This window comes from Polyodon spathula, chromosome 15 (assembly GCF_017654505.1).
Source record: "Polyodon spathula isolate WHYD16114869_AA chromosome 15, ASM1765450v1, whole genome shotgun sequence".
Taxonomy (NCBI): Eukaryota; Metazoa; Chordata; class Actinopteri; order Acipenseriformes; family Polyodontidae; genus Polyodon; species Polyodon spathula.
Window position 1 is genome coordinate 8628260 of NC_054548.1, and position 24438 is coordinate 8652697.

The window sequence follows — 24438 nt, forward strand, 5'->3', positions numbered from 1 at the left end:
TTGTGCCCAAAAAAAAAAGATAATGGGGCGTGTGGCACAACTATGCAGAACCACCTTAAAAACGGAACCGACTAGAGACAAGAAATAATAACTAACGAGTGATACCGCATTTGGCCGCCAGGAGGCTCGCTTGCTCTATAAATGAGTGTTGCGTTGGCGCTATAGTAGTGTTGGTAACTAAGCCTTTTAATGTGCAAGTTACAGTTTGGGACATCATCATCATAATAATAATAATAATAATAATAAGAAAATAAATAAATTTATAGAATCAAATGCACCATGAATCAGTGTACATTACAACACATTTACTGCAGCTAGCATACCTTTGTCCTGCTGGTATTCATATTATACAGTTTAATGTGGTTTAACTAGGCAGTGAGCACAGCAATGAGAGGCAGTGTGGCTAAAACACGCATGCTTTTGCATGGATGTCTTTGACTGCAATATATTGTGTGTTTCACTAAACCTGTGGGGTTATGTATTTTATACATTATTTTCTTTATGTATTATAACGGTGCTAGACCAGTAGTAACTGTTTATAGATTTATAAACCGGAATGAAATACAATGAAGTGAGAGGGACAGATTTCTGTTTGTGTTTGTAGCCGCTGGTCTTTGAATGGTTAAACGCGCCAGGCTGCCTGTGAGAAGGCCTCAGAGAGATTCAATGGTGAGCCCAGTGGGACATTCCTCAGGTACTCTCCAAAGCTCTTCTGTGTCCCGCACTCTGACACTATTTACAGGGAAACCTGCCCTCACCCGGCTAATCTTAGAAATCTTAGTTCTATGAAGCTGTAAATCCGAGGGGTGTGATTCCGGGACTAGGCCGGGCTCCGACGTTAGAGGGACTTCCCCCCCCACCCCGGGGCCCAATATATAAAACAGGAACACAGAGAGACCATCTCAGTAAAGGCCATTCAGGCTCATTCAATAATATTATCCTCGTTTTAGAAAAGGACCTTTTGGGTAGTAAAAAAAAAAGTAAGCCTAGCCTGTGTGAAACCCTGTCTTGTGGTTAGAAAAACAACTATTGACAGTGATGTGGTCAGATAAGATCAGGTGTGGATTAGTGTGGATTAGATCCATAATAATCTTTTGTTTATATCCACATGAAGGAATCTAATTATCTTGATGGTAGTCCTAGTTGAAAACTGCTATTCTTTCCTTTTTTACAAAGGCTTTCAAACAAAAATGAAACCTCTATGCATGAGTTCAGAAAAGAACAAGAAGCTGATGTCCAGCAGGTGGCGCCATAAGACCAAGTTAATATTTTTACATTCTGTAATTCACAGGGACAGACAGAGTTGACCCAGATATTGGAGGCAAGGCTTCACAACCTGTTTAAATACAATCCTTTAGTCAGTGGATCTCACTGCTCATATTCAAGTTTCACTAACTGTCATGTTTTTCAATTTAGAAGATTTGTTTTTCAATATAAGACTCATATAAAAAAAAAAAATCATAAAGCACTCTTTGAAAATACCATCTTCAATGTACACTGTAGTATACCAGCTGTAGTATTTTACTTATTTGAGAGAGTACAGTAACATAGTGAAAACAGGGCTATGCCCTTCATTTAAGATTAACCTATGTGTTTTACTTGACATGGAAGCCTTGTGTTCTGTGAACCTTTAAAACCCCAAAACCTCTGACCACTGCGTGTGTGACCAGGGTCAGAATAGCTATTATTAATGGGAACAGGGATTCGTTTAGTGATCTTTAATCCAACAAGTACAGCGAGGTACGTCAGTGGAGCAGCATTTCAGCACCACTTCAGTGTCTCAGTTGATTACCCACAGCCCCCTATCACAGTCCCTTTAACATTTAAATGCATTTTAGATTCCTGCAACAATATGCCTGCTGTGTGTGATGTACAATGGTAGTCCCAATAGAAGAGAATGTTTATATACTATATGTAGTTTTTTTTTTTTTTTTGGATGGCACTGTTGTAATTTCTATATAGTGCTAACCTGGCTATGGCCTTCATTTCGCAATAGTATATGTTTTACTAGTAATAGCGAATGGTGATAGTGAATATGGGATATTCCAATATATTCTGTACATTGGTTGGGACTCTGCAACCATCATCTTCCCTTATCAGTTGCTCGCCACTTGATGAGCCATTTGTCTTCTGGGGATACTTCTTTAAAGCCAGGCCTTGATTCCCCGATTGCAGCGTCCCTCTGGGATGCAGATGCTCCGACTTATCGGACACCGACTGTAATGCCCCTTTCCAGCTCGGCTGAATCTTTGCTTCCTGTAGAAAAGATTGCTGTTCAGTGGTGTTAAACTCCCCTCATTTCCTTAAAGATGAAAACTTTAAGAATAAAGAAGTTGCAATGTTTGTAACCAGTCTACCACCAGCGCTGCTTTAAAATACATTACTTCAAAATGTAGGTGTACCTGGATAAGCCTCAGCAATACTGAATACAAACTTAGTCTTGCACTGCAGCACAGTATAAATGAGGCTAACATATGAATTTGGCATATAGATTCTTGTTAAATGGTTAAGTAAACTATTGAATATTTAATACTAGATACAGCTTGTTGTGAGCTTCTGTAGGAGTGCTGGATATTAAACCAATCATTCAGCTAAATCTGTAATCTGTAACTGGAATATTAAACTTGCAGTAAGCAGAAATGTTCTGCAAAAAGACCCCCCTTCTTATGATGTATTTTTCTGAGTTTCAACAGATTCCACACAAGTACAAGTGATATCCGTATAGAGTTAATCTCTACCAGCAGCAGGGAATGATGAGTTCAAAGGATGTCTGTGTTCAAAGGGGCTGTGTAAACCTGACAGTGTATGTTCCTCACATTTCTCTTCACCTTCCAACTTTAGCTGCATATGCAATTGAACACATGAGGGGTTCCGAGTTTGAAAGGGTAAATAGTATTTGTACTGTGATGGTAGGCCTTACTGGTCGTGTGTTGTACAGTGTGTTCATTTTGCAGTTTTCCCAGTTATACTATAGTTTATCATAACTTACCATACTTGTGAAATCCAGTTTAGCATTCCTCTCTGAGTTAAACAATACTGGCCTCACTATGCTTTATTACACTTTATATTGGGCCACTGGTGAGCATGATTGTAACCTTTTATATTACACTGACATGCTGCTCAGGTGATGAGTTGAGTCGGGTTTCAACAAACTTGCAGAAGAGTTGGTATGCAAATCATAAATGGCTAAACAGCATGAGTTGGCTTTCAGTGTTGGGCAGGGAAGCAGTGTGTTATTATTAACACAGATAGAGAGTCAGTCAGTTACAGTGAGGGTCGGAAAGGGGAGAGGAGAGCGAGGTGGGAGATGCATGGAGAACGAGGCAGTGGCACAGTGGACTTCTGGAAATGGAAATATATTTTGGAGGCCAATCCACAGGGCTGAAGAATATTCTTCATCATAACAATATTTTTTTAGACAGAAAAGCCATTGTTAAAATACGAATACAAAGAGCAACCAATGCTGTACATTATGTAAACTGGCCAACTTTATACACCCAAAAGAGAGAGGAATATGTGCATAGTTATACACGAGACATATATGCATATATATATATAGTGACTATATATATCTTGTATATATATATATATATATATATATATATATAATATATATCAGTGATACGTGTATATGCACATATTCCTATATATCATAGTGTCACTAGTCTTAGATTTTATTACTATGAGGATTAGTAATAATATATAATAATAATAATAATAATAATAATAATAATAATAATAATAATTTTCACATACCAGTTGTACAAACAATAAATTATTTCAGTGCTGTGTTCATCCTTTCCCTAGTGTAGCCCCCCTCCCAATCTGCAGGAAGATGGCTGAAGTATGCGGGGGCTGTGTTTGCTGTCTGTGAGAAAAGCCTGATAGAAAGCTTACAATCGAGATTAAATGACTGCTGATGCTTTATCTCTTTCCCAGTTGTAATGCTACCGGGTGAGATTGAGCGACAGGGCTGTGCCCACCAATCAATGTGTCTGGGTCAATTAGGGCCGGCATGTCAATCAGAGAGGGTGCCATGCTACAGTACTATGGAACACGACCTGGTTAAGGCTGTTGAGTAAATCTGAAATACATTGGTTTATTAGAGAAAAAAACTGCTAGCTTATAGCGATTTTAAGTGAATCACATACAAGGGGAGAGACACCCTCCTGTGACCTCAACAATACGTTTTTCATCCATTTCACTTAACCAGTACATATAACCATTGTAGTGAATAAGTTCACAATGGTATAATCAGCCTGCTGAGTTACACACCTACAAAACTATAAGGGCAGTGAGAATGTTATGCAAATGATACAATTTGAGAACTCACTTGAACTGTACCAAGGCTGTCTCTCAAAACAACATCAGTTCCCCATGTCTGGACCATGTCTGTGTGCAAGTTCTGTACACTCAAAACATTCTGACTCCAGAGTTCTGAGGGGACTGGTCAGTCCAACAGTCACCTCACCAAACACCTGACTATGACCTGGACTGAGCAGTGTGATAGCAGAAATATAATAGCACTTTCTCTTAGGTTATGAAGCTTGTGATAAAAAAGAAAATAAACAGCTGATTGTGTCAGACCGATACAGGTTATCCGATTGTTTTCAAAGATTATGGTTTTTGCCACTGATTTTAAATAATAATTCAAGTATGAGAAATGATTTGATGTGCACTGGTGTAACTGGGAATACTGGTGTAAGTAATGGCACCTAGGTGTTGTGCACTGATAGGTCCTCATTTTGGGTGTGCGTGTGTATGTCTACAGGGGCTAAATCACTTGTATAATTTTCATAAGTTGGTGGCAATACCGTCTTAGATTTCTAAAGGCTTCTAAATATAAATACAATACCAGATGTATCAATTATAATTTTTAAGTGAAGATGAAAAGCCTATGTATAGGTACAGCAGAAAGAATATCCTGAAAACACTAGCAGAATCGCTGGCATACACTGCTATTCCTAGGTGTAGAGAGATGTGTGTGTAGTGGTGTGTGTCTGTATGTTCAAGGGAGAGGTGGTTATGCATGCTTTTCTGTCCCCAATTTTCCCTGGTTTGAATTGGCAGGATATCAAGGGCACACATTGTCATATTGTAACACTTTGATATTTCTAAAACACAAACAAAATAATCCATCTCCATTATTTCTCTTGACCATTTGAAGTGTCAGTTCGTGCTTTCATTTAGTCCGATGGAATACTGAACAGGACGGACTGCGCTCCGGTTAGAGCCAGCAGAATAAAAGTCTGCTAAAGTGTCCTCCTGTGCTTTCCAGTTGTGCTTTAACTGCAGCTGGTCTCTCAGTGAGGTAATGCAGCCGAGGGGGTCTGGCCTGGAGCACAGCTCAAACTAACACATCCGAGAAGCAGAGGCACTTGCTTTGAGTTTTTGATATTGTCAGATTTCTCAAACTAATGGTCAATGCAGTAAACCCCCAATAAAGCAGAGCCATTCAGTATCAAAACAACACCAATACTAACCTACCTTTAGTGCAGAAAAAAGATTATTAAATATATATATATATATATATATATATATATATATATATATATATATATATATATATATATATATATATATATATATATTATATGTCTGTGTATGTGTGTTTTGTTATTTTTTAATAAAAATAAAATTGATAACTTTGTGTCTAGAAGGCAATGTGCCTGATTTTCCATACAATTACTGTGGAGTGGAAAATATAGCCAATGTGCAGTAGAACACGTGCAACATACAGTGTGCCAAATTTTGTCCAGAAAATGATTCTTTAAATCGTCTAAGATTCTGGTTTTTATTTTCAATATACTCCTGTAAAGGTTAGTTCCCATGATCAGTATAACTTGGTCCACTTGATCAGATCATTTAATCTAATGAACTGGAGCTGCTGAATAGTACGCTGCAATTGGGACACATTTTGTTCAGTTCATTGGGATTTTCTAGTCCTCAAGTTAGTCTGCTTGAAGTAGACTAAACCACCAGTACGCTGCAACTGATCCAGTACGTTTTAGGTGGCCAATGCTGTCACACCACTGAATCCCCCACAAACTCAAACCAAGGCCTACTACTGTTTGGAATCAGTGAGGCTTTGCTGCACTCCAGCACTCCTGTCTGATCACCCTGTCACAGCCCTCACATTGTTAAAAAAACAAAAAAACAAAAAACAAAAAAAAAACAGACAGTAATAATAAAAATGATAACAATAACATTAACAGCAATAATATGATACAAAAATAGAGTTCGGAACCACAGGCTTCAACACTTTTTTAGCAGACACTGTTTAAAGGCAGAGGGTCTTTGCTTCACCTGGCACCCCTTGGCCAGTTTGTTGGGCTTGTCTTGGCACTGCACAGTTCGTGTCTGCCAGCCTGTGTCGCAGGTCCGAGAGCAGGCCAGCCAGGGGCCTGTCACCCACTGTGGGGCTTGTGGCAGCGCCAGTGCCTTTTGTCCCTTGCCCTGGGGAGTCGCGGACGCTGGTGGGGCCAGTTTCTTGGGCATGAAGAAGCTGTAGCGCACGTCGAGGGCCTGGCGTGCATCGGTGGCCAGGATCTGCACGATGATGACCTCCCGCAGTGAGCCCGGGCCCATGCTGTGCAGGAAATCATCGCGCTGGCTCCATCCGCTGTAATTCATGATCGTGCCGTTGAGGTCGATGATGCTTTCCGAGGTGGAGATCATGAACTTGCCGTTCACCAGGTAGTCGCCATTCTTCTTCCTGAGTGCCAGGTAGGCGGTGTAGCGTGGCTGGTCCTTGGGCTTGAACTGACGGACCTTGATGTGCGTAGAACCCTCTGGGATCGTCACCACATCTGTGTAGCCCTTACTGTGAGAGGGAGGGAGGCCATTATTCTGTCTCCATTATAGAAACAACAACATTACACTGTATGTGTAAGAACAAATAGACACCAATGTGATATGTAAAAACTACATTCACAAACTTATTTGAAAGTCAAATAAATAATCAAATAAATCAACTGACAGCTTATTAGACTGCTTAATATCTTCTGGAAAGGCATTCCAGAACTAGATTTTCTATCACATTATGTACTCCTTGTTCTCGATTCATTTGGTGCCATTGAAGGATTATAATAATGGGGACAGGTCATTTGATGAATGAATATTCAGGTCAGCTGTAAAGCTTACAGCTATGGATAAGAGCTTTGCATCACCCTATGGAGTTTGGAACCTGCTTTGTAGTGTTCCATATATTTAATGAAAAACTGTCAAAATTAAATTATTATTATGGCTTCCAATATACTTTTGCGATATCATTTTGTAGTTTCTTTTATTACACAATGTTAAATAAAAGGTTTAAATTATGTTCCTATAGTTTTTATTTTAATTTTTTATTTTAAATGATGTCTAGTCCTACAATTCTAGGTGATTGAAAACGTTTGGCCATAGCTGTAGAGAGACAGTAAGGATTGCATGGTGTGTTTTACAAACTACCTCCAATTCCCTACCATAGTGCATTACAGTCTTTAAGACTATACAGTGACAGTTTTGTAACCTAGCTCATGTGTTTTTTTTTCCCCCCTGGAGTGAATGGCTCTCTAATACAGAGTATCTCCCCCCCCTGTTACCTTTTCTTAGTGAAGTTACCGATGACCTTGATGCAACCGGAGTTGTCTCCCCCGCAGATTCCACACTTATCGAAGTGCAGCTTGGAGCCGATGATCCCGTCACAGCCTGTCCGGACACACTTCCCTCTCACACACACCGAGTTGCTGTAGGGCCGGCACTCTGTCCCATCAATCACCTAAGGAGGGGAGCGAGAAAGAGGGGGGTAATACAGCTGGGGAGGGGTCCTGAATATCAGCCTGCTCGTTACATTTCCATTTCCTCACTACAGTTTTTTTTTAACACATTTTTTTATAACACTGTCCTACCTTTTTAGTATCCAGTTGATAATGTAGAAATGCACAATTTATATGTTGCCTCACCACTGCAACCCACTTACTAATCAGGGGAACTGAAGATTCCCCAAATCGTTCTGATCTTATCTGATAAATAGTGTTCTTCATATTTCCTTTATGTTCTTTATGTGATTGACAAAAGCCCAGTGCAGTATATAAAAGAATGTCACGGGTCAGAGTGAGGCATCAGCTCACCTTCTGAGAGAAGACAATGTAGTATCCGGTGCCCTTGGCGCGGCAGGTCAGTTTGCACGTGTCTCCTGGCAGGACGCCAGCGTACTTGGGGACCCACTCAACGAAAGTCTTCACTCCTTTGGGGTCAGTCTGGTACCCGTTCCGTGCCTCACACTGCTCAAGCCGGAAACTCTTACCTGGAAGGGAAACCACAAGAGTCTCCTCAGCACACCAACATACTACTGGCAGCTGACCTAGCTGCTTTACACCTTTTACAAATGATCCTTTATAGACCCTTATAAAAAAGTTCACCACAGGATCGCTGGGTAAGCTGTACTCACTGTTTGCAGGACAGGGCCCTTCATTGCAGGACCGGTAGATGGCTCTTTTGCCAGTGCAGAATCTGCCGTTGTTGCGTGGGGCTGGGTTGTTGCATTGCCGGCGAGCAAACTGCACACCCCCTCCACAGGTTCGAGAACACTGACCCCACGACCCCCAGGAACTCCAGCTACCATGGTTCGAGGCCTGGGACAGAGAGACAGAGAAAGTGAGAGAGAGAGAGAGAGAGAGAGAGAGAGAGAGAGAGAGAGAGAGAGAGAGAGAGAGAGAGAGAGATGGGTAGTAACAGGGAAATAATAAATAAAAAAACAAAGAAGATGAACTGAAGGTGAAGGTGGTGAGTGATTGAGGGGAAGAATAAATTCAGCTAGATTCAAAGCCAGATACATGATGATAACCAAATAAACAACACACAATTCATTAATGAGCATGAAGGCCGACTCCACATTGTTACATGTTAACAATGAAGTTATTTGTGGAGATGTATGAAACAAACAGCACAGTGTAGAGCTGGTTCCTGTCCCCTGTGAGACCCCCAAGCAGAGAGAGTGTTGCTAGTACTCACAGAGTAGTACTTCTTCCTGGTCTTGTCCACGCACTTCCCATGGAGACAGATGCGTCCCTTGCCACAGGGCGTCCCCTCCACGCCGGGCAGCTTCTTGGTGAGGCAGACCATCTGTCCCTGCCGAATCACCGCACACCACAGCCGTGCACACACGTCCATGCCGGGGCACACTGTGTACTCGGGGCCGAACGCCAGCTTGCACTGCCGGATTGCATCGTAGCTCTGACCAGGCAGCTCCTCCGGGCCCAGCAGAGGGCGTCGTGGGGGATCCAGTAGACACTCGCCTGGGGATGGCAGACTCTGTCAATTACTCTATATGCTCTCTGAACATTTAAACTTTACGATTAAACACTGAAATCGATCACTTATTTAGAACTTTGGTAAACTCTCATAAAACCGTTAGCAAGAAGCACCCCGATAGAGTTTAAAATAAATGGCTCCAATATTAACGTGTGGAAGAAGACGTGTGTATAACACTTATGTGTTATGGAATAGGCTATGCCTAAATATTAATAATGAAATAAACAACCTTACACTGTAAACTGCAGGTACTACTGTATGAACAGCCAGGCCAGCAACCTCACAACATTTTAAATTCTAAACTAATAACACCCAACATTTTAAATTCTAAACTAATAACACAATAGATTATTATTATTGAATGTTTTTCATTAACACTGATGTTTTCATTTTGTCAGCATTTATTTTAAAGATGCTAAAATATGTTTGTAAAGGGAATAACACCCATATATCTACAAAAGTAGTCATGGCATTCTTGTGCTTTATCTTTGCTGTATCAGTTATTTTGTATAACATGAACATTGCTCATTTTTATGTCTAAAAGATAAACAACGCTCTTCATGTTATAAGACTAGCATCACGAAAAAGGGAAACGTATGCTGGCTTTCATGATTGATTAGACTTCATTATGATGCACAACCACCAAAAAAACAGCCAACATTTCTAACTGTGAACCACTAACCGTCTGTCTCTACCCCCGAAGGTACTGTTACTTAACAATTAGTGCTGAAGTAGTGCTTTATTTTTTCTTTTACATGATTCTGACTGAGCTGAGAATGTGCCAAACAAACCACTGTGAGAATGAATCATCAGCAAAAATCTAAACAAGAGCCGCTGTGCTGCATTCGTTTGTTTTGGCTGAACACTTGCATGTTCTTAGTTTGGGTCCCTGTTCCCCCATTCACCCCTTCTGTCACTCACTCTGCTCAGTACAGACAGCCACATGCAAATCATGAGCTAAGGACAGTACAGAACCCAAAGGATGATTCCTACTGTGGTGTAGCTTATGTAAAATGAGACTGACACTTAACAATGGCTACATAAACAACACATATAAAACAGATTATGGTAGGAGGATGATTTGAACTTGAGACTATTGTTTTGAGAAGTGGTTAAAGTCACAAACTTCCACTACCAGTTTGGGACCAAAAACTAATTATATTTCTAATGCAAATGATAAACTGTGATTTAGATATTGTTTTAAAGACTACTATGATCATAAAAATAATACAATGTTTAACTACAGCTGTAAGCTTTTCTTTTGGACTCAATTTCCATCGTAGTTGGTTCCATCATGTGATTACAGTTTAGTAGCTAAGTGTAGCCTGGAGCAAATTTCATCTTTGAAACTGAAGGATCGATAGAAACTAGGAGGCATAAAGCTACTTGGTTTAGATTCTGGGTTACAGATAGTGTCGACGATTCGTATTTTTGACTGTTTCAGGAACCCCGTGAGTTATTTGAGGACCAAGCTGGTTTATAGTTTTCATACACTTTCTCTTTTAAGGTAGAAGCAAATACAGAACTGTAGCAGGGTGAGATCTGTGCTGACTCTGCTGGCGTGTTCACGGGCTGCAGGAAGAGGGCGGCAGTCGCCCAAAAACCGCCTGTGAGTCATGGCAGTGACACGGGGAGGTGGGAAAGTGTGTGTGTGGACTTTCCCCCTCTCTGAATGGCCGAGAGGCGGGTCTTGGGTGATTGTCGGTCCTATAAAATAACGCTCTGTTATTTCCTCAGGTCTGCCCACTTAGACGCGCTAAGAGTGCGGACGCTTTGATTCGGGACCGGGAATCAGCAGGGAGAAAAATAAAGAACCACAGCGAGACAGACAGAGAGAGAGAGAGAGCGGGGAACCCTTGGGCAGACCCCGGCGTATTGTGAAAGAGCAGGCTAGATAACCGATAGAGTAGGACGGTGATCCGGGTCGTGCGGGTAGCGGCGACCGGGATAACGCTGCCGAGTGCAGCACCTTTTATTTGTAGTTTTATTACTGTTTTATTTTCCCTTGTTCTTTTCACCTTCTGTTTTCATTATTATTTCTTTGAGCACCTGCGAGTGCCCTTCCTGTTCACGTACCAGCTGTGGTATTTCCGTGGTGCTGTCTATCATCGTTGATAGGCAGCCCCCGGTCAACAGTGCCCTCTGCCGGAAAAAGTAAGAACTGTCTAAAAATAAAACTGGGCACCTGTGTGGTGTTTTCAAGTACACCTGTCTGTCTCCTAATCAGTGAATTACCCACACCCCTTCCACAAGAACAAAACAAATAACTGTGTACTACTTATTAAAATAAATACACTGTTATTATAGATGTTTGTTTGTTTTTTTCCATAAAGCATAGAGCTAAATATATTTGCAATTCTCCTGTGATATTCACTTGCAACCTTGAGATATTTATTCAAATCTTCTGCCTCTGCTCAAAGCAAGTGCAGCTACTCAGGATATCTTGGATATTCCAGCTCCCTATCCTTCATACTCTCTCTCCCTTTCCCCTCCCTGTCTCTTACTCCTCCTCCTTCCCTGTCCCCTTCCTCCTCCCTTTCTCCCTCTCTCCTCTTTCTCCCTTCTCCTTCCTTCCCGGTTCCCTCCTCTCCTACCGTGCCCATCGTCAAAGAAGTCTGTGATGGTGCTGGAGGTGCACTTGCTCCAGGGTTTGGAGGCGTCTATGCTGGTCAGGATGGATGACATGAGACGCTTGTCCTCCATGGCTCCAAAGTTCTCCTCGCAGTATTTGGAGTCGTCGTGGGACAACCCCAGGAGATGACCTGCCAAGGGAAAATCAAAGACACTCACACACTGTATTAGATACAACTGCACACAGCACTTCATAAACACATTTAGTTACATCTCACTGACACAGCACATTCTCTCAAGAGCCTGATTGCTTTGCTGCTACAGTGCTATTGTTACAGCTCACTTGTCAAGTCAGGGGTGCTGTAAGCTGTAACAGAGGTTAATGGTGTGGTGGCAGGAAAAATTGGCTTTATTTGAATAAAAACAAAGTTCAATTAAATGTTTAACAGAAAAACAGTATGAGACTTGTGAGAACATATATATATATATATATATATATATATATATATATATATATATATATATATATATATATATATGTGTGTGTGTGTGTGTGTGCCACATACGGCATATATTTAAAACGCCTTGAAGGATGTGGACAAATATAAGTTGACCATTCATGACAATTTGATTAAAAAAAAGGCAAAACTAAGATGAGATGGTGGATATATGTTTTCATACCACTATAAATCACATTTACTCATGATTCAGTTCTGTTTAGCCCTACTACGAAGCCTCCTCTGAGGCTCCAAGGCAATTAGACCAGGAGCGAGAGCTTGTAGTCAATAAGCTGTCACATTCCCAGCCAGCGCAGGTGGAGAGGACGGGGTGGTATAAGGGTGCTGTGGCAGGACAAAAGCCCTTAATGTACATATGTGTGTTTGGGAATGTAAGCTTGGCAGGGAGATTTTTAAATCTGGGAGATGTTTAAATCTGTCCCTGCCAGCAGTCACAGGTGAGGCCATTCCCCAAGCAGGTAACTGAGTGCTAATTGGAAAGTGGCCACAGGTACATGAGGAAGAAAAAAGCTTTGACCTGTGAGAGGGTGTAGGTTAATGTTTAGGTGAGTGTATCTATTAAGTTTTGGAGAACTTGGTCAGTGAAGATGAATGTCCAGCTTGACAGCAGAATTGTTTTGTTTAACCTTATTTGAGCCCTTGTGCCTGTTTATTTGTTTGGATGTTTTGTTGTTTGTGTATTAAAAGTGTGTAGACGTGCTTGAACTGCAAAAAAAAAAACAAAAAAAAAAAACATGGGCCAAAATAAAACTATTTTTTGACAAAAGTTTAATAATCACAACAAAATGTGTTTAGAAATTTCTGAAAAACAAGTTTATGAATGAGCCATATACATACATTTTTTTATTAGTCTTTCTGCAACCAAGAGCAAAAATCTCAGAATGGATATTACAGAGACATAAATAGTCTACGTTCTCCTTTAAAAGAGAAGAGAAGCAATGAACATTTTCCAATGGCCTGTAAAGATTTTGAGCATGATCGGAAATGAACCATGTCTTTATTGCTGAGAGGTCACTGAAACAGAAGGTTCTTGCAAGTCAAAGCTGGCTTAAACTTGCAATTAATACACTGCTAAATCCAGCATAGAATTTCCATTACAGTAACACACCCCTGCCAGGGCCCAGGTTCTAAACGGAGTGCCAGTGTAGTAGAATGATTCCTGCAGTAGTATTGCCAGCTTGACTGCCATTGGGCCCAGTCTCTGCAGGAAAAGCTGTTCCCTATTTAGATAAATTACTGTTACATTTTCTGTACTTTAGCTTATCACACTGTGGCTCCATTTCTGTTCCAGTGTTGCACCTAAACCTTTACACCACATCAGTAACGTCTAGAGTAAATTTACGCACAAAAAAACAACTTTCAATTTACAAAATTAATAATGAACAACCTAACTGTAAATACATGTTTTTTTTTTTTTTTTTTTTATATCATCCTAATTGACTCCCTTTGTCCAGTATTAGTCTAGTGGATAGAGGTGAGGGACTAGGAGGCAATGTGGCTTAGTTGTGAAAGCTGAGGGACCGGATGGGAGGCAGTGTAGCTTTAGTGGTTACAGCTAAGGGCCTGGGAGGGAGGCAGTGTTGCCTAGTGGTTAGAGCTGAGGGACTGAGAGTGTGGCAGTGTGGCTTGATGGTTAGAACTGTGTGGCCTAGTGTGGTCCACCATTTTGCATAGGTTTAATTGAACAATCATCACAATTATGTTGGCTGAAAATGTAAAAATACATCTGCAGCGGTTATCATCACAATGTTTACTCATGTCCTGCTCTTCATTCCAACATCACTTTCCAATTGAAGCTGTCATCTGCTGTCTGGATGTGGGCCTGATATAATATATTAAATCATTTGTTTCTGCCTGACTAGTTGAGTTTGACTTAACATGTCTTCCCGTCTCAAAAGGAAACATGGAAAAGAGTTTGTTAGTTTGAAGCTCTGAAGTCCTGAATGCAGCATGCCATAGTGTAGTAGATGTAGGGTAGGGATGAAACAATAGTACATTTCCATGATACAATAACTGCAAACCCACTCTTGACTTTGTAACAATAGTATATTTTTAAACTGGTTTCTGCTGATTTTTAAATAATCTCACTGAATGCAAATATCTCTGCCTTTTTCTCTCACAGTGCTATTGGATTTGCAGCAATTTCCACTAGGATGCTAAAGTAAAATGAGGAAAACTAAGATAGAATACAGTGGAGTTTGGGAGAAAGAATCTCACTAGGTCCAGCATGGACCTCAAATAGGTGCGACCAACATGTAAAATAGTAGGCTGGTCAGAACCACTAGCCGTTTTCCATGACTATCGGTTCATTTAAACACTCCCACGCACAATCAGCAGGATATTTGGAAGCGCAGTGCAGTCTCAGTTCAGGGTATTTTCACTGTGGTAACCTAAAGATTTTACCCCATGCACCACCTTCACAAATGCCAAGGGGATGATAAGTGCTGGAATTTTTTCATGTTGATATAGTATGAAGTCAGATTCCCTGATGAGCTGCAAAGCACAAAATGTGCTGTGAATCTGAGGAAGTCTCCTAAGAGAGGTCTGGCTCACTGTGTTGTTGTTTTTGTCCCAATCAACACATCTCTCATCTCCCTCCAATTATAAGAGCTTAACCATACCCAGAACTAAGGAAAACAGCATGGGCTGGTTTATAGAACCATGCTTAATCTTAAGCAAATACGATTAAAATGCAATTTACATGTTTTTTTTTATAGTTTTTACAGAGAGAAAACCAATATAAAAATCACTGGATTAAAGGCCAAATTAAAGATGATATTTGGGGGTGGGGGGGATGGTAACAAGTCATGTGATGTTGCAATGCGTGTGTGTCAGTAGCAACCACGAACAATTATTAAATGTTAATAACTGATCAAGTAAAAAGAAAAAACACATTTATTTTATGAACTACATTTGTAAGTGGTTGTTTCAACGCATAAACAGATGAATGCCTAAAAATGGTTGGGTTGCTTCTCTACTTGTTCCCTTGCATATTTAGATCAATAAAATGGGATTACAGAAGCTGTTCAGGCCTTTACACTTCAGAAGCACAAATCAAAAGTGGAATGGTCCTTGCAGGACGTACAGTTATCCTTTAAAAAATTTCCAAATGCTTTGCAAATAAAGGTGAATTGTGAGCTACTTCAGCATGCATGGGAATGCACACTGCATGTCATTATGGAGTGGGGTTTCTTCCTCTTTGTTTTGCCGGCTCTGTTTGAAGTGCAATGCTAGTGAGGAAACAGATGATCGTTTGAAGTGCAGTCAGAGCCCAGATGAGGTATGAGTGCCAGGCATTCCTCACTTGTGTTCAGTCTGCTCCTCACTAGCACCAAGCAGAGCTGCCAAGCAAAATCAAACTACATGCCTGATATCCTTTCACATTCTACACTGGCATGGGCAGAACAGTAGAGATCCACAAACCAAGACGCCGGGGTACACAACCCTGAGCACAGCCCCAGCTTAATCCACAACAAAATATACTGTAATGGCCACTTTACTACAGTATTTATTACTAAGCTTTTACTACTAAGCTTTGTTGCTTGGCATATGTTGTTTTCCCATTTGGGAGTCTGCGGTCTCAATATGTTACTGTGTGACCAAATTTTATATGAAAGTTTGCATCACTTAAATTGTGAAATAGTGTGTTCTCAGACTATGCAAATTAAGCTGTAAATGAGGTATATATACTGCGTTAAGCCATTAATTATAGAAACTATAGTAAATACTGTTAAATACTATATCCGTGTTGCAGTTGCAGCATAGAACTGCAATATACTGCATTTAACAGCAATTAACTACAGTACATTGTGGTACTTGTTGTTTTGTGCTTATTTAAAGCCCCAGTGCCTTAATTAAAACTGAATCACAGCCAGACAGTGCAGATAACATTAATATTGCTGACTACAAATGAGTTGCTAAGTTCAAATAGCTCAAACTCAACCGTAACAAAACTTGTACCCTCCTTGCCCCAAGTTGTGTGCATGTGTTTGTGTTTGGATAAGTGTTCCTCTGCGTGGTCTGGCTGGTTTGCAGTTCCCAGTTTCCCAGTCACCTGGCAACACATGGCACACTCTAATGTCGGCCATCACAGCTCCACACTTCAAACACTACATATCACTGTTATCCCCCTAATTGGATAAAAGGAGCTAAGTATCCATATGACTGTAATTCTCTGTTCACTTTTCAACGCGTGTAGATCTGGAACTGATTGTAATATACTGCATAACTTTTAACTGCAGCAGCTGGGCTATGTTTAATTTGGCAAAGGGGAGATAGAGGGGAGAGAGAGGTGGCACTGAGGTAATCAGTGAGGCAGAGGATGTGGGGGCTTGAGGGTAGGACTTTCATCACAGAGCTAATAAACTAAACCTGGCCCATCAATCCAGTGCACCACAACACTGTGTGGGCTTTCTGTGTTGTCCCCAGATTGGTGCTACAGCTCTTGCCTTCTCTGTTCTATACGATTGAGGTACAGCTGAGATGAATGTGTGCCTGTTCTGTAGAATCAACCCATGCGGCAATGATCAATTTTATAAATTAATAATAATAATAATAATAATAATAATAATAATAATAATAATAATAATAATAAAACCAAATTTACTGGCACATCTAGTAAAAACAAAGAAAACACTTCACATCATTTTCTATTTTATCATGTTACAGACGTAAGCCTTGCTTCAATCCTAACCTTAACCCAATCATTATTAACTGTTAGTACTAGGGAGTCCGCAAAAATAATCACCTTATTAATTAGTGGCCAGTTATAATGAAGCGTGATCAAAATGAATACAGGCTTATATTCTGTGCTGAGTGAGGGTTCCCCAGTCAGCAGAGTTTAATTGAGACATATTTATTTTTTTTGCAGTTTTATTTGATCTTTGACCGCTATTCGAGGTATGTTTTGAATTTATGTTTTTTCTGGGCTGTGTTTGTGGGTAGTAAGTGTCCTAGCAGTAATGGAAAGGTTGAGGTAATATCCTGGTACAAATTCCTGACAAAATGGAATAGAAAGTGACACTGGTGATTCATGAAAACATTCCTTTGACATATAAACAAGACTTTTACACCAAACCTCATAACCCATATACGTGCTTAACATGCAGCAAAGTCAGCTTGAACTGAGAGAAGGAGAGGGTGTGGATGGCAGGTGACTTCAGGCTATGTGCCTGCTTTTAAAAATGACAATAACCAAACAATATTAATTGATGGGTCATTGCAAGGTGTTTATAAAGTGGGCAACACTGGCACAGGCTATAATTAGGCGACGTGGATGCAGATGCCATAAGATCTTCCCTGTTAAGCTCTGTGAGCGCCAGCCATGCAGTCCGGGGCTCCTAAGCAGAGGCTACTAAATGTACAGAATGGGGTTTGTTTTGTGATGTTGGCTACTGGTCACTAGTGTCCTGAGTTAGCTTTAAACCCTGGACTCTAGAGGTGAAATGCATGAAAGGCTAATGAACTACTGTAGCTCCCCCAGGCACCTTTCCCCATCAGAAAAATCTAATGCAATAGGTCTTGTTACAAAAACTCTTAAGAAACAACATAGGTGCATGTGGTATGCTTTAAATGGTAATATTGTGCACATAGTTTTTAAATGTAATTGTAGTGAGCAATAAAGCAGTGGAGACTTTGCACTGGAGGAAACTGTCCCTCTTGAGATTTCTTGCAGTGACATGTCCATGGAAAGGTGGGAGATCTCTTTAAAACTACCACGGCTGTGCTGAGACATTCAGCACTCACACCTACAGTAACCCACAATATGTCAAACTCTACTGACAGTGCCTTTACTGATGTAGTGATGTAGTGATGTATTTCAAAACAATCAGTCTCTCCATCGTCTCCCTCAAACATAGTCTATGGCTCAGGCTTCTCAAGTTCAGTACTGTAGTATTCTCTCATGGATTGAATGAACTTTAAACAGAATTCTGTACTACCAATGTCAGTTCTGCACAACTGGTCACTGGACTGGTGCCTTTTTCTACACTCATCTATAATGCACATACCCCTGGTCTTGTATTCAATGAAGTAGAATTCATTTGTATAAATGTAAAAATGATCGCTCATCTCCAATATGGACAACAATTCAAATTAAACAAAAGAGCCAGTTATAACGTCCCACTTAATATGCAGCACTCTAACTTCATTATCACTGGACTGAACCTCCCTTTTGTACAACTCATCCATAATGCACATAACCTTATACAAGTTTACCAAGGAAAAGCTGTATGGCAATTTAGCAGTTTTTTCATGCTTTTAATTTTTTTTTATTTATACTATGCGTCATAGTTTACAATAGTTGGCCATGTTTTTAAATATGCTTTTACCATTGGGCTTTACAATGCTTAATTCTGATTTTCGATGCTTTATTATACTTTGATATACTTTTATAAGGGTATCCTTAAACTTTTAAGGCTATTCTTGGTCTTGTAACGATGGAACATTAATTAGCATAAAATGTATACACCATCGCTCATCTCTGATATAGACATCAATTCAAATTAAACAAAAGAGCCAGTCATATCCCCATGGCCTGGAGCTCTGGGAATCAGTGTGGGAGTCTCAAATTCGATTATATTAGCATTTCACTGTCGTCAGCTTAGTAACTGCGGAGGTTTCACTCCAGAGAGCTTTACGTGTGAAATGAATTCACAGTCGTCTAATAAAGGTATCTGGGGAGACTAGGGCAAGTTCACAATTTAAAGCAAACCTATTTTCCATACTGTAATTGCAACATATTTCTTTCTTTGGTGCAGCACAAATCTGTGCTAGAATCCCATCTTGGGGACAGCAAAGCTGTGGGACAATGTTACAATTGTGACTCCAAGTGGAGCCAGATTTGGTACAGGAGGGTATTGTACACTGAGAGAGTGGTGAGCGTAGCCACATTGTAGACACTGAACCAATGGGATCCTTTAAGATCCGACAAAGCTCTGGGATCTATCAGCTACTATTGTTCTTAATGTGAACATGGCTTAAAAACTGTTGATTCTTAGACCCAAAGATGATAATCTAGCTAGGTTTGTCTAAAATGCATTGAATGGACTGAAAGGATGGCAACATGAGGGTTCATCAGTCTTTTGACATAATACAATATATTGGGGACAACTTTCAAAGCTTTTTTTTCTCAAAAGTCTAACTTACTCATTTCTTAAAAAAACAACAACAACCCCCCCCCCCCCCCCCCCCCCCCCCCCCCCCCCTAAAGTTACAAAATGATAAATAAACACCCAACTTAAACTGTGTTACTTGCTGTGTGGTGTCTGTTCTCTTTTTGGAAAAAAATGAGTAAAAACCCCATTGGGGCTGTGTGGTGGGACGTACCAATCTCGTGTGCCACGGTAAAGGCAGCGTGTAGGCCGTCGTCCTCGATAACAGCACAGCTCCTCTCGGGGGAGCAGATGGTCCCCACGTCTGCCATGCCCAGTGTGTCACAGGAGTGGTGTCCGCACAGGTCCTAGTCAGGAGAGAAACCACAGTCAGGCACTCAACACTGGCTGCTTCAGCTGAACCCAAAGGAGCACACACCGTACTGACAAATTCAAGGGGAATTAGGCTGTACCACCATGATATGGATCTTGTAATTTTTTTTTTAAATGGAAAAAGATTTAACTTACGCCCCAGTAAACATATTATACCTATCATGTGTAGTCCACTGCAGGACAACCAGGGCTGCCCCCCTCCTTCTTCTTTGTCTATCCGTCTCCACGTTTATTATTGTCAGTCTGTTATTTTCAGTTGTTGTAGTTTTCTTAAATAGTATCTTGTTCTGTTTGAAAATGCACTTATAAACATGCAGCTTGTCTGGTTTGAGTGTCCCCTACCATAACTGCAGGGTTTACATTTATAAAGCTCTTCTGAAGCAGAAACAGTTCAACATGTTTACACTGGAAACCTAAATGTTGTGTTTCATTAAGAATGCGGCAACAGAGTTCTCAGAAATCAAAGAATAGGAATGTTTTGATCAATCCAGACTGCATCTGGAACTCAATAAACACCATACTTCCAGGGAGCTTTACATAAAAATTGGGAAAACTATTTCTTAACCCTATCCTGGTTCCCCTGGTGTTTGTAGCAGATGTTCTGTACATGTTACAACTTTATTTGTATTATGAATTAATCTTTTGTTATTCCTTTTTTTTGGCTACAAAATATATTCTAAAATTAACTACAGCCCCTAAATCACCAGGATACAATTAAAACCAGTCAAGTCACTGATTGTTCATCTTTCCAGCAGCAATGTAGAGTTGCTGGAAATCTTTATAAAACTTCTTTGAAAAGTGGTTACAGTACTTGTACATGTAACTTATAATATATAGCAGTTTTTGTAGAAGATTAACATTGTTAGATGGCTATCATACCATAATGAAATATTATGCTGAAGATGAGACTTCTGTAAAATACAGAACTACAATCCTCCTGTATTAATTGTTTTATTTCACAGTTCACACACTGTGCGCTCTCCTTCATCTACCTTAAGTTAGTTTACATTCCCTAAAGATGGTTTCAGCTGCAAGTGCACACATGTCCTCCCTCCTTGAAGATGTTTTAACATTGTCACTCAATGCCTGCTCCTACCTGAATATCATCTACTTCACAGGAAAACATAAACAAAAATGTAAACGTTCTTAAATGGGTTTATGACTACTATAGCCTACAGTATGGCTTGTCTCACACAACACACATAAAAACCCTCTCACCCTAGAAATCATATTTAACAGTAAGTTCAAAATCCTTTCATTCACCCCATTGGATAAGGTGGTAATTTCAATATTAACCAGATGTGTAAAGTGTGTGAGAGTTTACAAACATGCCCTAATTCACTTTTATCTTTCTGGCATGCTGTCTGTGTACATCACAGGGAACAGATGCATTTTATTAGCTAAACCCTGATATACTAATGGGTATACAGAGCCTCAGGATCAACTGGTGCTAGTGTGACCTCTGTATAGCCCTGTAGCTTCTCTTTGGTTTACCTGATACAGACATTTCACACATATGTTAACACGTAATTCACCCAGCATGTATTTGTAACATTCATAAAATATAAGTGTTGTGAAGTGGGGAACCTAGTGGTAGTGTGCTGGACAGAGTCTGAAACAGGTAAAGGAATGAGGTCATGTTCAATACATACTGTGCTTCATAAACAAGACGTAAAACACTGCAGCTCCTGCACACATGGTGAAGTGTGACTATGTCTGAATGCAGTGATGGCAGGAGGAAGCTTAAAGAGAGAGCTGGGCTAGGTATTTAGGTAATGACCAGTGAGAGTGACAGAGAACAGAACGGCTAGTTCTACATGAAGAAAATAAACATTCATGTGACAAGCTGTCAGTGATATTGCATAGGCATTGTATTTCAGTCCGAACACGTGCTGAGTTGCCAGGTAATAAGATGCCACACCGTGGCTCTATAATTGTCTCAACATTTGTTCAGCTGTGGAACATGTGTGTGAGTTTTTACAGCCGTGTAAAAGAAGAAAAAAAAACATAACAAATATTTGGTATATGCAAGGTAAAAGCACAGACAGAGACAATTGGAAAAAATGTACGCCAGGCTCTCGTATCAGTGACTGTATGCATGTCCCCTGCTTGTGTCTCTGCGTGTGTGTGTGTGTGTCTGTATGGTATGAGAGTGGGTGTGGGCCTCTATAAAATATTTCTGTATGCAATCCTACGTGGTATGTATCTCAGTTTGTGTTTATATAGTATGTGTGTACCCAGGTGCCTGTGAGTGGGTGTATGGCATGTCTTAGCTCCTGTGTGTATAGTGTATACTGGTATATGTCTGTGTCTGGGTTGCCCACAGCTCCAGGTGGCAGTCCTCAGATGCAGGGGAGGTTTTCAACAGTCAGGCAGGTGCCTGAGGTGGATTTTCCATACACGTTTACAAGCAGAAGCAGCAGCACTTTTAAAGGACTCTTTCCCAGGACTGCAAGACTCACAATTACCAGACTGAATAATTAGACTAGAGACTCTGCATGGGTAATTCTCTGACAAAGCAAAATCTAATACAATGCAACAGGACTATAATGTGCATTATATGGAGTACAGTAAAGCATACAGTTGCATAACATCAATGGGTTTACTACGGTTGCTTTAAAGAAGAGACATGGAAGAATCCTCATGTACAGCAACCCTGGATAAAACTGTCCAAACACAAGGCCATCCTGCTATTAGTAAAGACTTGTCGTCAATGGATTGTGTCAAGGGTATTGCCATTCATGGCAAGCATACTGAACAGATATTAAAAAGTGTTGCTTACTTAAACATTTTGGGACTGACTTGTCTGGTTTGTGTGTGATGGTACTATCTGAGGGTTAACAATACAAGCACTTGTTATGCTTATGGTGGCACTCAACCAACTCCTTGGTACTGCCCACAACCACTAGAGTCACGAGGAATGGGCAAAATGGTTTAATATATAAGACACCTAACATATTTAAAAAGAGGACAATCTCCAGCATCCAAATTCACATTGCAAGAATCTTCATGTCACTGAACTCTAAGACAAACACTGTGCCTTATTGAGCATTGCTGACTGACATCAGACAACAGACCCTTTTTGCTATGTTCTAACACTTTGCTGCGATAGCATGGTAAAGCACAGGCAAGCATGGTAAATCAGATTTAGTTCTCATTAACCTGTATTGTGCACTAGACTTCCAGAAATAAGAATGGAGTGTAGTACAAACACACACAGACACGTGCACTTCATTCTAAGCATGTAGCATGAATACATTGCCTAATGATGCAAAGGTGTTTATACAATCTACAACTATACCTGTATCCATGCTACTTTTTTTTGTGTCCCTTTTTCATTAAAAATTAATTGATATAAAGCGACTAATAGAATGTGTAAACATGTACTGATAATTCATTGGTAGGTAGTTGGTAAATGTAACAGATGGTTCTGGGTGTTTTATTATTTTGAGGTCCCAATGACTCTGAACTAGAAGTCTATTAAATGAGCAGGTAATAAAGCTGTTTCCTCCTAAAAAGTATGACACACCGAACCATTGACAAGGGCTAAAATAATGTTATAAACAAACAGTAAACTACGTTAAATGATTAGCATTCTTGGTTCAATAAGCTCTTAGAAGCATACTGACTCAAGAATGATCAATGCATTGAAACTTGTTAAACACCACGGTTAATTTGAAGTATTTAATTGTCTGGGGTGCACAAATCTGGTCCTCTATAACGGGAGACCTCGAGGTTTTATAACTGATTAAAACCTGGAATGAGGTTAAATTAAATGAAGACCAGGAGGTCTCCAACTCTATTTGAGAAAACTTTAACATAGTGTAGAACCAGATATTATGTTTTAAAACACATGTTTGCTAAAACATAGATTTCTTTCAAAATTACACCTATTGAGACCTATATAGGGAAGGGATATGCATAGCTTGGAAAATGTAGAGCATTATTATTTTTTTGGCTACAATTTAAAGCTTCCAGTCAGCAGTGTCTGAAACAGCACTGGAGACCGTCTGTTACACAAGGAACTAAAGCATAACCTGTTTCATGAACCTGATGTGGATGTTTGTGCACCTGTGTGGAAAAACACGCAACACATTTAAAAATAAGCAGAGAGGTCAGCTTTAGGGCAGATGTGTTACACTATATTTTCACCAGTCACAGTGTCTCATTATCCATACCCACTAGATTGCATCTGGAAAATCTGGGTGGTCACTTACAAACACAATCATTAACCATGTGCCGAAGAACACTAAGTAAAGTTTGATCTTTTTTTTTATCAGTTACAAGTGTAACAGAGTGGAGGCTGGGTGCGATCTGGTGACCTCGTACACCACAAGCGAGGGACTTAACCACTATGCAAAAGAGCTGGGCTTGTCTGCATTCGTGGTTACAGAGCTTTTAACCTCATCTCACCACTTACACTGCAACCATCTGCATTTGTATTTATAAAGCTTTTAAGGTCATCTCACCAACAAGGGACAGAATCCATAATGACAGTTCAACACACGACACTGCCACCTACACAAGCATATCAAACTTAATTGTTTGCAGTATCAGTTGCTTTCTCTTGG

At 40.2% G+C, this 24438-nt stretch overlaps 1 protein-coding gene across 1 annotated transcript in view; it reads right to left on the minus strand.

Annotated features, from left to right (window-relative positions):
• Positions 1-5601: 5601 nt before the first annotated feature.
• LOC121328121 (A disintegrin and metalloproteinase with thrombospondin motifs 5-like) overlaps positions 5602-24438 on the minus strand; it is a 28441-nt gene continuing 9604 nt past the window's right edge. Inside the window, exons 2-8 of the mRNA XM_041272619.1 lie at positions 19710-19842; positions 11889-12056; positions 8995-9278; positions 8432-8615; positions 8112-8287; positions 7584-7759; positions 5602-6823 (exon numbers count right to left, since the gene is read on the minus strand). Coding sequence (XP_041128553.1) covers positions 6256-6823; positions 7584-7759; positions 8112-8287; positions 8432-8615; positions 8995-9278; positions 11889-12056; positions 19710-19842 — 1689 coding nt within the window. The 3' untranslated portion in view covers positions 5602-6255. The remainder of the gene's footprint in view (positions 6824-7583; positions 7760-8111; positions 8288-8431; positions 8616-8994; positions 9279-11888; positions 12057-19709; positions 19843-24438) is intronic.